General features: G+C 37.9%; 1 protein-coding gene across 5 annotated transcripts in view; it reads left to right on the top strand.

The window, feature by feature from the left end:
• Window positions 1-11,574, top strand: part of LOC113020656 (immunoglobulin lambda-1 light chain-like) — a 17,916-nt gene extending 6,342 nt beyond the window's left edge. Inside the window, exons 1-4 of one of the 5 annotated variants that reach the window (XM_080300834.1) lie at window positions 317-378; window positions 473-798; window positions 10,352-10,385; window positions 11,070-11,574. In XM_080300834.1, the coding sequence (XP_080156960.1) occupies window positions 339-378; window positions 473-798; window positions 10,352-10,385; window positions 11,070-11,392 (723 nt within the window). In that variant the 5' untranslated portion in view covers window positions 317-338 and the 3' untranslated portion in view covers window positions 11,393-11,574. Of the gene's footprint in view, window positions 1-316; window positions 379-472; window positions 799-4,985; window positions 5,041-5,134; window positions 5,460-7,142; window positions 7,267-7,362; window positions 7,680-10,350; window positions 10,386-11,069 lie in introns of those variants that run through there. The other 4 variants (XM_080300837.1, XM_026164815.2, XM_080300836.1 and 1 more) reach the window with 4 other exon arrangements.
• Window positions 11,575-12,406: the final 832 nt, after the last annotated feature.

Raw genomic sequence — 12,406 nt, forward strand, 5'->3', positions numbered from 1 at the left:
AGAGAACAACTTTCTGTGAAAATGATTTTTTTACAGAGCTAAAGCTGAAATTGTAAACTTTATGTTGCTTCAGAATATGCTAATCTAATTATAGTTTATAAATACAATACAAGTTAAAAGTATAAAATATAACCAACCATGGAAAAAGAATGGCTATTAACCATTCCAAAATAATTTAAAAAAAAACTATATATACAAGACATATTATTATTGTTATTAATATTAATAACACAGGCAAGCGGAAAAAAGAAAACTCCAAAGCTCCTCCTCCTGTTAGTTGTATTAAATAGTTCCTCCACCATCGCCTCTCCACTCAGTTCTCAGCCCACTCAGACAACATGCTGGTAACTCTCTGTGCTCTCATCACTGCTCTAACATGTAAAGAGTCTAAAATATATTGAAGAATAGACCTCATGTTACAGTTAAATGTCAGTGTGTTTCTCTTGACTCCATGTCTTCTTGTTGTTTGCAGGTGTGAGCGGTGTGACGGTGCTGACACAGAAACCTCCTGTTTTATCAGTGAGGAAAGGAGAGACAGCCACTATGGACTGTAACCTGGGGACTGTTACTGGCAATCGTGCTGCCTGGCATAAACAGATTCCAGGAGGAAGTCCTCAGTTTGTGCTGTATTTTTATCGTAGCCATAGTTCTCCAACCTATGGCTCTGGGTTCTCCTCTTCAAAATTCACATCCACTCATCAGTCAACAACAGATTATCGTTTGATCATCAAGAGTGTGGAGGAGGGAGACTCTGCAGTCTATTACTGTCAGACATGGGACAGCTCTGTTAATGAGTACGTATCACAGTGATTTACACTGTGACAAAAACTTCCTCACTCCTTACTTCTGCTTTTTGTGCACAAACTCAGTGCACCAAAGGCACACAATTAGTTCTTAAACATTGCTTTATTGAATTTATTCATTGTAATTTTTTTTCATTTGCACTTTCATTTTAAATTAAAAAAAAAAAGCACCAAAATATACACACATTATTCACTCATAAAGTCTCACATCTTCAGCTTTCAATACCATTGTGGTGTAAAATACGTTTGATCAAAACATTGTCAACATGTTATTTCTGAATCAGATTCCAAGCTGTAGCCTCTAGTTGCAGAGAGAAGAAGCATGTTAGTGAGGTAGAAAGAGAATGTAAACATTTATAGATAGACAAACTGTGTTTGTGTATGCCTATTGTTTTTTCTTTTTTCTTTTTTTTAGATAATCAATGTATCTAATTTGTTGTTATGAAAGAGGAATATACTGCTTCACTGAGTGAATGGGTTAAATTATTAAATTAAATTAAGTTAAATTATTATTATTATTATTATTAATAATAATAATACAGATGGTACTTTTTCCTTTGGGAAGGTACCATGTGTGCAGTCTACAATTCGGTTGAAGAAAGATGTTGAATGTATTTAATTACTGTAGAAAAATAATTGGTTTCTGTGCATTTTTTTTTTACCCTGGCAATAAATTACAGTCTATTAAGTCAATTAAGCATCATGAGGCAGAGAGTGGGGGGTTGTTCCCTATTTTCTTGCTGGGAGTTGGCAACACTGCTAGTTAGGTATATGTAAATATTGATTAGATTGTTTGATATTTCCCCTAAGTACTGTTTAAAATACCAGAATAGGGAGGATGGTGTAGGTTTAAGTTTATTGGATTAATACATATATACCAACAAGATAGTGTACATCACTGTCACAACAGCATTTGTATTCATTCAAAGGCTTTATGGCTTTTCCTTATAATAACTGGTGGGCCGGTGTCCCAGTCCAGACCTGGTCTCAGGTATGCATAAAAACCCTTTATTTAATTAGAAATCCCAGTCTTCAATTACTTCAATACTACAAAATATTACATACAGTGCACTATACAGGTCATCAGATGTTCAAGATGGGCTTTATGTTCTCCAACAACTGCTCACACTGTCAAGCCAATACACCGGACAATTACATCCATGCTCTTTGGTTCTGTTCACCAGTTCAGAAGTTTTGGCGCGAGATATGTGAATACTTATCAAAGTGTCTGAAATGTTACATTTCAACTTCCCCTTTAGTGTGCTTGTTGGGCATCTTAGATTATGTCACTACAGAAAAGAATATAGCCCATATGGCTGCCCTATGCATTGCCAAGAAAACAGTCCTCGTGAACTGGAAAAGTAAAAATAATCTTAATTGTAACCAATATAGAAATTATCTAATATATCACATTAGTCTTGATCAGAGATGGGCAAGTAACGAGTAAAGTAAGGGATTACTATTGCAAAAACGGTAATTAGATTACCGTTACTTTCCCGTAGGAACGCTGCGTTACTGCGTTACTAAAACCGTGATTTTTTTGCGAGAATGTCTCATGACAGTGACGTAAGCAAGTGCGATGTTCATGACAACAGCTGTGTGCAGATCAACAGTGGATAATATATCAGTGCGGGAGAGGGTATGAGCGTGCAGCGTTTAAAGCGTGGAAGTACTGACGTTATTTTAAGTTTGATTCCATAAAAAGTGACAAAAACATTAGCGTCAGTTGTGCGTGGGAAGAAAACTTCTTTTTACAGCGAAAAAACCCCTAAACTTCCAAGCAAGCACCGAGTGCACTACGACGTAATGGGAAACTCACAGAGAAACTCGCGGATTCCTCAACTGACCGCTGCGGCACACCTGCACCAGGGTAAACCTCCGCCTACCGCACTCCTGCTTTACAGGTGAAAATAGACCGCTAGTCTTTGACTTTATTTATTTTCTGCTGTGTTTTACTTGCATCTATTTGAAAGAGTGAGTGTAAACACGAAAAAAAATATTTTATTTTATGTGCTGGAATGTGCAGAAAATAGGTTTAAATGTTAAACAAATTTCTTCCAGTCAGAGAATGTTGCATATAATTTAATTTTTGCTTGATGCATAAAGTTAAAAGATTAAAACTAATAAAACAAGTTAAAAAAAAGAGACTTTTCCATTTGATTACATTTTGTATGATGGATTATGTAGAAAAAGTAGAATTGGGCTGAAAGATCTATCGCTTTATCACCTATTCAGGTTGTAAATCGTGTTTTTAAAAAGTAACTAAGTAACTAAGTAATTAATTACTTTTGAAAATAAGTAATCAGTAATTAGTTATTGATTACTTTTTTCAAGTAACTTGACCAACACTGGTCGTGCACCAGTAGGAACTCAGAATCCACTGGACCAGAGACACACACTCCTCCACCGTACTGGAGGAGCTGGAGTCCATGTTTTTCTTCATTCTACCAGCTAAGACACTGACCATAACCAAATACAAAACCAGTGAAGAAACACTCAGAAAAAGTAAAAGGGGAAAATGCCAGTGACTTCCACGTGTAAAATCATTTGTTTTGATTGTTCTTTCATCATTGCCCGTGTTGTGCACCTGTTGTTGATTGCATTAAGACTAAAGCAGCTGAAATTGATTAACAATCTAACAAACCTCTGCTACTTGACTGATCAGACCAGAAATTTAACATACTTGATGCGATACTCTTAAAAAGTGTTTCTTTAATTTTTTTGGAACACCATATATTTCCTGTGCTTCCCTTTCACTGGATGTTCTTAATGGTTTTTCATAGTTTGGAACTTTTAAGCTGAAAACTTAATGTTTCTACAAATAATGCTAATATCATTACTGTCATTTTCTAGACTTTTAGACTTTTATGGCATTTATAGCTGTTGAACACTGTGTATTTTCTGGCTGCAGCCTCTGTGCTCCTGTGCTGATTAACAACCCCCTCTGCTACTTAACTGCAGCTGGGGCTGATCAGCTAATGAGGCTCTCCCTCTATCAGGAGGTGACTCGGACTGGAGGAGAGAGCTGTACTGGGAGAAAAAGCTGCAAAAGCAGTCTGATCAAGTTAGTGTGAAAGTATTCACTAACGTAACGTTTAGTGAGGTAAATATACAAGAACCTCAGTGATAGGTTTGTAGCGTGTACCTATCCGCTGGAACGTTGAAGACAATATAGTTACACTGCAAAGCAAGACACAAGCAGGCTGGTTTTACTCATGCATGAGGGAAAGCTGGCTGGAGCCGAGTGTCGTTCCACCACTTGACCTCCGTCAGACTCTCAGCCAGGCTCCCCATAGCACTCCTTTTATTGTGGTTACATGAATATGCATAGGTTCATTAACATATGACGTCTACATACACACAAAGAGTACCTTGCCTTTGTGTGTGTGTGTGTGTGTGTGTGTGTGTGTGTGTGTGTGTGTGTGTGTGTGTGTGTGTGTGGTGTCCAGATGTGACCCTGTGAAGACTCCCCAAAGCTGGTGCCAGGAGTCTAGCGGTCCATCTGAACAAAAGGCTCTTATACTTAAACAGATATACGTGTGCTTGCTATACCATAAATCAACAAGAAAAGAGAAACTCTCCTAGGGAGTATGTGATTTATACCAAGGACACTCTAGAAGAACGGATGCACTCCCTAACACACAGAGCTGTTACTTTAGGATGAAACATCCTTTCAATCCACCAATGATTATATACACTTCTAAGCATATATGAGTAAATATTTCTAAGCATAAATGACAATCAACAATACAAATCTAACACTCAGCATCATTAAAAATATCTAACAGTGTTCTCTAGATGGTGATGAATTCAAATTTAGCAAATTTTAGATCTTGGCGTATTTTTTGAATAAAACACAAGTTTAAGTAAAATATAACCAACTATAAGTCTCATTTTAGATGTGGAGAAAGTAACCATTATAAAATTCAAAACAACAATCAAACGAACAAACAATAAATAAATGAACAAAGGGGAAAAAAGAAGAAAAAAACAAGACATTACCAACATCAGTGTTCATGAAAATAATGTTAATAATACAGCTTAGAGAAAGGGGGGGGGGGGGGATCCAGTGCTGCTCCTCCTGTCAGTCTCTCTGAGTTTCAGTGACATATTTAATGGTTGACACCTCCTCTCCTCTACAGAAGGAGTCAAATCTCTTTCCAAATTACAAATCCATTCTCAACACACAGTGACAACATGCTGGTGACTCTCTGTGCTCTCATCACTGCTCTAACATGTAAAGAGTCTAAAAGATACTGAAGAAAAGACCTCATGTTACATTTAAATGTCAGTGTGTTTCTCTTGACTCCATGTCTTTTTGTTATTTGCAGGTGTGAGTGGTGTGACGGTGCTGACACAGAAACCTCCTGTTTTATCAGTGAGGAAAGGAGAGACAGCCACTATGGACTGTAACCTGGGGACTGTTGATAACTATCCTGCTTATTGGTATAAACAGATTCCAGGAGGAGTTCCTCAGCATGTAGTGAGGTTTTATCATGGCTGGAGTTCTCCAAACTATGGCTCTGGGTTCTCCTCTCCAAAATTCACATCCACTCATCAGTCAACAACAGATTATCGTTTGATCATCAAAAATGTGGAGGAGGGAGACTCTGCAGTCTATTACTGTAAGACATGGGATGACTCTGCTAGCAGTGGGGTATCACAGTGATTTACTCTGTGACAAAAACCTCCTCACAGATACTTCTGCTTTTTGGTATCCTAATAAGACTCCTCCAACAACTCACTGAAACCCCACCACCTTCAAATACTGTGTTATTTGTTTTGTTTTTTTATTTTAATATTAATCAGGAAAATCATGAAAAAAGCCAAGAGGGGACTATTCAGTCAAAACTACTCAAATAATGATATACAAAACAGGAGACCAATACTGTATGCTGTTATCTATAAGTAATATAATAGACATCAGACTCAATTCGTTTTTTTGGGGGGGTTTTTTGTATTGTCTCAAGGCCAAGGAAAATGTCCAACAGATGTATTTTTTGCAAGCTGATCGTTACAGCTTTTGCCATAATGGTCCACTTGATTGTCACAGTTTGTTCGATATTTATTATTTATGTATTGATTTCTTTTTTTAATTTTAAGTTCTTACAATCTAAATGGACAGAACCTGGGGATAGGAAAGACGAAGAAAAGAGAAGTTGGGAAGAGGCTCAAGAGAAGGAGAGGTAAAGAAAAACAGAGAGACAGAGAAAAGACACTAAAAATCTGTTTGATCACCTGCTGGGGAAAAAAAACAAGCAAAAAGAGAACAACACAGTATGGAAACCCACAGCAACAATCAACATAAGCATAAGTAACAGTAAATAATAAATACTGAATGTTACTGAGCAGCACACAAGACCGATATGTTTAGAGGCAGCAGTCACCCAAGAAATGTGAGTACTTTTTTGTACACACCTGTGTGCAAACAGGTATTCACCACCAGCATTGTGCACCAGGATTAGAAGAGTTACATCCTGAGTGTTAGTAACAGTGGTGCTCAGTTTCATCAGTTTGCAATAATATGTGTCACAGTGATAATCAGATTGTTTAACTCTCAAGATGTAGATGAGAGAGACTGGTATTTGTGAATCGTTTGTATCACAGTGATCTGTATTTGAAGTCTTTGTTCAGCTGTTCAATATTCATTAATGACGTAACATTTTATGAAATGTTCTCCTAACCCTAACAACTCCGGTTTCATGTGATGTTACACAAAAGGTTGTGCATTTTGTTTGTTGACTAATTATAACAATTAATTGTAACAGTTAGTGGGGTTCTGCTCTGTTTTTGTCCAAATATAAAAACTGGTAATGATTAAAGCATCAATAATAAATCTTAAGAACATAGAAACCAACTTATAATAACTTATAATAATAAAATATAATATAGATGAGAGAAACTGGTATTTGAACTATATCAAAATGTTTGTATCAATGTGATCTGTATTTGAACTCTTTGTTCAGTTGTTCAATATTCATTAATGATGTAATATTTTATAAAATGTTCTCCTAACCCGAACCACAATGCAGGTTATGCATTTTGTTTGTTGACTAATTATAACAGTTAGTGGGGTTCTGCTCTGTTTTTGTCTAAATATAAATATAAAAACTGGTAATGGTTAAAGCATCAATAATAAAACTGAAGGACATAGTTATTTATGATACTTATGATAATAAAATATAACACCACAATTTTAGGGGAGAGGAGGGAGACATCACTATCACCAACAATTATTAATACAAAAGCAGAATTACCCTCTAGTTAAGTTACCCCAAACATCACAAACTATCCAGGTTTAGCTCCTCCTCCTGTCAGTCTCTCTGAGTTTCAGTGTCATATTTAATGGTTCACACCTCCTCTCCTCCTACAGAAGCAGTTCTATTGCTTTCCAAGTTCCAAGTCTCAACACACAGTGACAACATGCTGGTGACTCTCTGTGCTCTCATCACTGCTCTAACATGTATGGAACCTCATTTATACTTCAGATTAGTAGTTATTTGTAGGATTCATATGTGCTTGTGTTTCTCTTGACTCCATGTCTTATTGCTGTTTACAGGTGTGAGTGGTGTGACGGTGCTGACACAGAAACCTCCTGTTTTATCAGTGAGGAAAGGAGACACAGCCACCATGGACTGTAACCTGGGGACTGTTGATAACTATGTCTATTGGTACAAACAGATTCCAGGAGGAGTTCCTCAGTTTGTGCTGTATTTTTATTATGTCGATAGCCTTCCAAGTTATGGCTCTGGGTTCTCCTCTCCAAAATTCACATCCACTCATCAGTCAACAACAGATTATCGTTTGATCATCAAAAATGTGGAGGAGGGAGACTCTGCAGTCTATTACTGTAAGACATGGGACGGCTCTGCTGCTGTATCACAGTGATTTACACTGTGACAAAAACCTCCTCACTGATACTTCTGCTTTTTGATGCTCTTTTTTTCCACATGCTGACAAAAGACCCATTCAGCAAACTCAGTGTAAACCCACCACCTTCAAATAGTGTGTTTTTATTGTTATTTTTTTATTTTTTATTTTAATGTTCATCAATGAAAACCCACCAACTTTAGAGAGTGTTTTTAAGAAACACGGAATTACTCTTTTTGATGCATTTAAGCAATCATCACTGATATATAAAATGAGTATATAAAATATCAAGGACCACCAATTGTACACAATGATGTGCACGTTTTTAAATAACAGCAATTTGATAAATGATTGTCTAAAATTCTGATAACTGTAACATTCCAGCTGCAGTAAATCACATTAATCAACCTAAATAGATACTGTTAAAGTTCAAAAATGTTTCAAGTGAAAATGCAGCAAAATAAAATTTTATCTGGTGCTTGCTTCTCACTACAATTCTTTTCACAACTCAACTGAATAGTTAAGGATGTTTACACCTCACACTGACAACATGCTGGGGACTGTCTGCTCTCTCATCACTTCTCTAAAATGTAAGTCGTTCTTCTCATCTGTTTCATAGCCCATGTTTTTGGAGAAAGACATTTCACTCATGTTCTTTCTGTGTTTGTTGGCACATGTTAATGCAGCAGAAGTGTTTATCCAGATACCTGCTGTCCACAAGGTTTCTCCAGGTCAAGAAGTTGTTCTCAGGTGCAACGTGGTTGAATTATGTTAGATGGTCTAAAAAAGAAGGAGGGGTTCCTCAGTTTTGTCATTCTGGCAGCTCACTTGGCGTTGGAATAGGTTCTCTGTCCCCAGAGGTGGGAAGTAACCAAATAGAAATACTTACTGTACTTAAGTACAAAGTTTTCAACTAGCTGTTCTCAACTGCAACATTGAGAGAGATGATAGGAATTTTGTTAGCTGGTATAAACAAGTTCTGTATGTTCCAAGATTTCTCCATTCTGACAGTTCAAAAGCTTTGAAACAAGATTCTCCTCAGAAAGATTCAACTCTACGTCCTCATCATCATCTTATTAAACATTGGATTGCTCATTTTTTAAATTCTTTTTTTTTTAACCTTTAACCTGCTCAAATACAACATTAAAAAGGCTAAAAGCTTTTATTTCAGCTGGTACAAAAAGGTTCCTGGTTCTTCTCCTCAGTTCTGAGATTTCATCATTCTCACAGCTCACCTGCCTTTTCAGCAGGATTCTCCTCAGACAGATTAATATCTAAATCCTGACCAAACACTGATTTCAAGTCTATTATCAATCTTTTTTTTTTTTTTTTTAAATGACATCAGAAACAGCAGTATGCGACATTACGTGATGGCAGAGCTTCAGTTCATCCTTTGTCATTTTTTTTTTTTTTTTTTTTTAATAAATAGGACAGGGGGAATGAATGAGAGAAAGAGGGGGAGAGAAAGAAAGAAAACCAAAGGGGAGAAGAGACGGTGAGAAGGGGGGGGAAGAGAGAGAAAAAAAAAAAGAACTCCTGGGTCACCTGTATGGAGAAAAAAAACAAAACAAACAAAAACAAACAAACAGAGGAGACAGCAAACAACAAAGAGCAACATAATAATAGAGAAAACAAAGCACCATCACAATAGACTAGCTAGTCATAGATATCAATATTTACTAAATAATAAACGATATTGTGCAGCACGCAAGATAGACAGCGCACAGTGTGCTTTGAGGTAGCAGCCAAGAAAGCTTTAGTCCGCGTCTGTGAATACCCATGTGTGCATACCTGTGTGGATCAGCATGCTTGCATTCCAAAGGTTTCTCCATGTAATGATCTGCTAGGGAGTGTGGGGGGGCCACAGCCCCGTCCTCCAGGGTGTGAAGCGGGTATGGAGGAGATCAAAACTCCAGACATCCAGAGGCCCCCAGAACACAAGAGACCATGGAAGACCAACAGAGGGGCAGCCGCGCCACTGTTCCAGTAAGAGCTGAGGAGAGTCCCAGATGAGGGCTCGCCCAGCAGCCGCGGAGCAGAAGTCAGGGGGAGTTGCAGTGACGCGCCCGTGAGCTCCGCCGGCCCCCAGCTGTGCCTGAGTGACCGAGCCCCAGGCCGAGAGGCCGGGGGCACCCCACCTCCAAAGGGGCCCGAGCGAGCCCCAGGCCCCAGGCCCCGACAAGCGGCCGCCAAGGAGTGAGCCGGTGTGTACCTGGACGCCCACCCCCAGACACAAAGAACCACCAACACACCGACACCTGTGGGAGTCCGCCACCGGCAGGGGAAGTGGTGGTGGGTGGAGATAGGCCTCCAAACCTATTATCAATCATGCAGAGACAGGAGACTCTGCAGTGAGTTCCTGTTAGACATTGGAAGACTCTTCCAATAAAGCTGGTTCATAGTGAAGCAGACTGTGGCCAAAATCTTATTGAGAGACAGTACAGCATTGATTAATGCTGGCCAATAATGACGACTTTATTAAATCTTGCACAAAACAAGTGACATAAAAGAAAAAACATGACTACACAGAGAGACACAGTTATAAAATACAAACAGATGAAGTGAATGAGATGTTGACAGTGAAAGTTAGTCTCTACAGGATGTTTCAGTTCCTCTCCCCTCATCAGTGACAGTCAGGAGGTTTTTGTACAGCCATGTATACAAACTGAATCACTGTGGTATTCGGACAAGGCACCAAGCTGATTGTGACAAGTAAGTACTTTTTAACTGATCATAAAACAACAGAGATTTTGCAAAAATCTGCTGGTGACTACTTAGTTCAATATGTTTCTTGTGCTGCATCATTTTTTATGATTTTGTACAATCTGAAATAGTTTCAGGTTGTCTCCATATACAGGAGACATGAATTACATGTTTAAAAAATGTGAAATGGTGTCAAACCAGTTCTATAAAAAAGGATGTGAAATATGTTGTTTTCCTGTTCTTATTGCTTTTAATTTATGTTTAGGCTAGTATTTCAAAAACATACAAAGGCCCGTTTTCTCTTTCTCCAATAGCTTTTAACAGTGTTACTAAAGTTCAAAATTTGAAGTGATTAGAACCTGGCTGTACACTTTACTTTGACATGAAAGAAAATTACCCACATTAGCTGACATGTTATGCAGAAACCTGTAGAATTAAATGAAAGACATATTACATGGAAAGTTAAACAGTAACTAATCATATTTTATTTGGTAAAAAAAAGAAATTCAAACAATATATCCATATATTTTGGTATTGTACATTAGTTTTGTTTTCTTCTAACTTCACGACAAATGTTATGTTTATTCCATATTGACTCTTCTTGATTACTTCTGGTTATGACTTCATTTCCAATTTCCTTCTTTCTTTTATTTATCTTTTTTTGTTTTGTGAACATCTTTCATGTATTTTCAGGCTCCAGCCTCCCTCCTCCTGTCCTGACAGTCTTCCCTCCGTCCAGTGCTGAGCTCCAGTCCGACACAGCTTCTCTGGTCTGTCTGTCCAGTCAGTCTGTGCCTTTTGCAGATGTGAGCTGGTTTTCTGGTGGGAGTCCAGTGAGCAGTGGGATCTCTACCAGCACTGCTGTTCAGAGACCAGACCAGACTTACCAAATCAGCAGCTCTCTGACCATCCAGACGTCAGACTGGAACATGGATAAGGTTTATACATGTAAAGTGTCTTTGGGCTCACAGACTTCAGAGAAAACCATCAAGAAGTCAGAATGTCCCACTGAATAGTCGAGGACCAGAATGTGCATTTAAAATCTGCTTCTTTACTGCTTGTGCTGTTTGCTCATTACAGTCTTTACGTGTTAGAAATCAGAATAAAGCAACAGGTTTAAGTCATGTATTCATTTGCTGGTTTTCAACAAGTATTTTCAGGAATGTTGCATTAAATAATAAAAGCATTGATTAAGAAATGTGTTTTCTTGTCAGTAAATAAGAAATTGTGTCACTGTGTTGTGGTAACATAAATTTAAAATGATTAAAATGAACTCTTAAATTTTGGAGAGGGGTACATATAGGAAAAAAAAGCACTCATAAGCACACCATTTTTTAAATGTCTTCTTCCCATAGTTAAAACATTAGTGTATTCTGATATACAGACTGTGTAATATTTGAACACTAGAGAGCATCATTTAACAATACTTCCTGAGTAACAGAGAGGGCAAGTGTCACTGGTTTAAAATGTTGGTTGTAAACTTGCAAATGAATCTTCACACTCAGTTAATGAAGCATCACATCTCCTCCTCCCTCTCTTCCTGTCCAGGATACATCTGCAGGTCTCGGTATCTTTTATAACTTCATGCAAATGAAGTTGTGTCAACTCTCTGTAACATTAGATGAGACTTTCCTGGACTATAAAATGTGATTTGTATTATTATATTTTCAGGCTGCATTTCACTATAATTTGGTAAATTAAAGGCAGTTTACCTCTTTGGTTTGGTCTATGAACTTCTCATAACAAAATAAACTAAATTGAGTCCAGCTCTGTAACTAATCTTCACTGCAGCTCTACTCTCAACTCTACTCCTCTACAATTCACTTGGTCTTCAGGAAGTTCCGGTATGCTCTCTTCTCATGAGTATTGTCTTGCATCAGTAGGAACCTGGAATCCACTGGACCAGAGACACACACTCCTCCGCCATACTGGAGGATTTGGAGTCCAGGTTTTTCTTCATGCTACCAGCTATGACACTGACCATAGCCAAATACAAAACTAGTAAAGAAACACTCAGAAAAAGTAAAAGG

This window comes from Astatotilapia calliptera, chromosome 4, assembly GCF_964374335.1.
Source record: "Astatotilapia calliptera chromosome 4, fAstCal68.1, whole genome shotgun sequence".
In the NCBI taxonomy this organism is placed as follows: Eukaryota; Metazoa; Chordata; class Actinopteri; order Cichliformes; family Cichlidae; genus Astatotilapia; species Astatotilapia calliptera.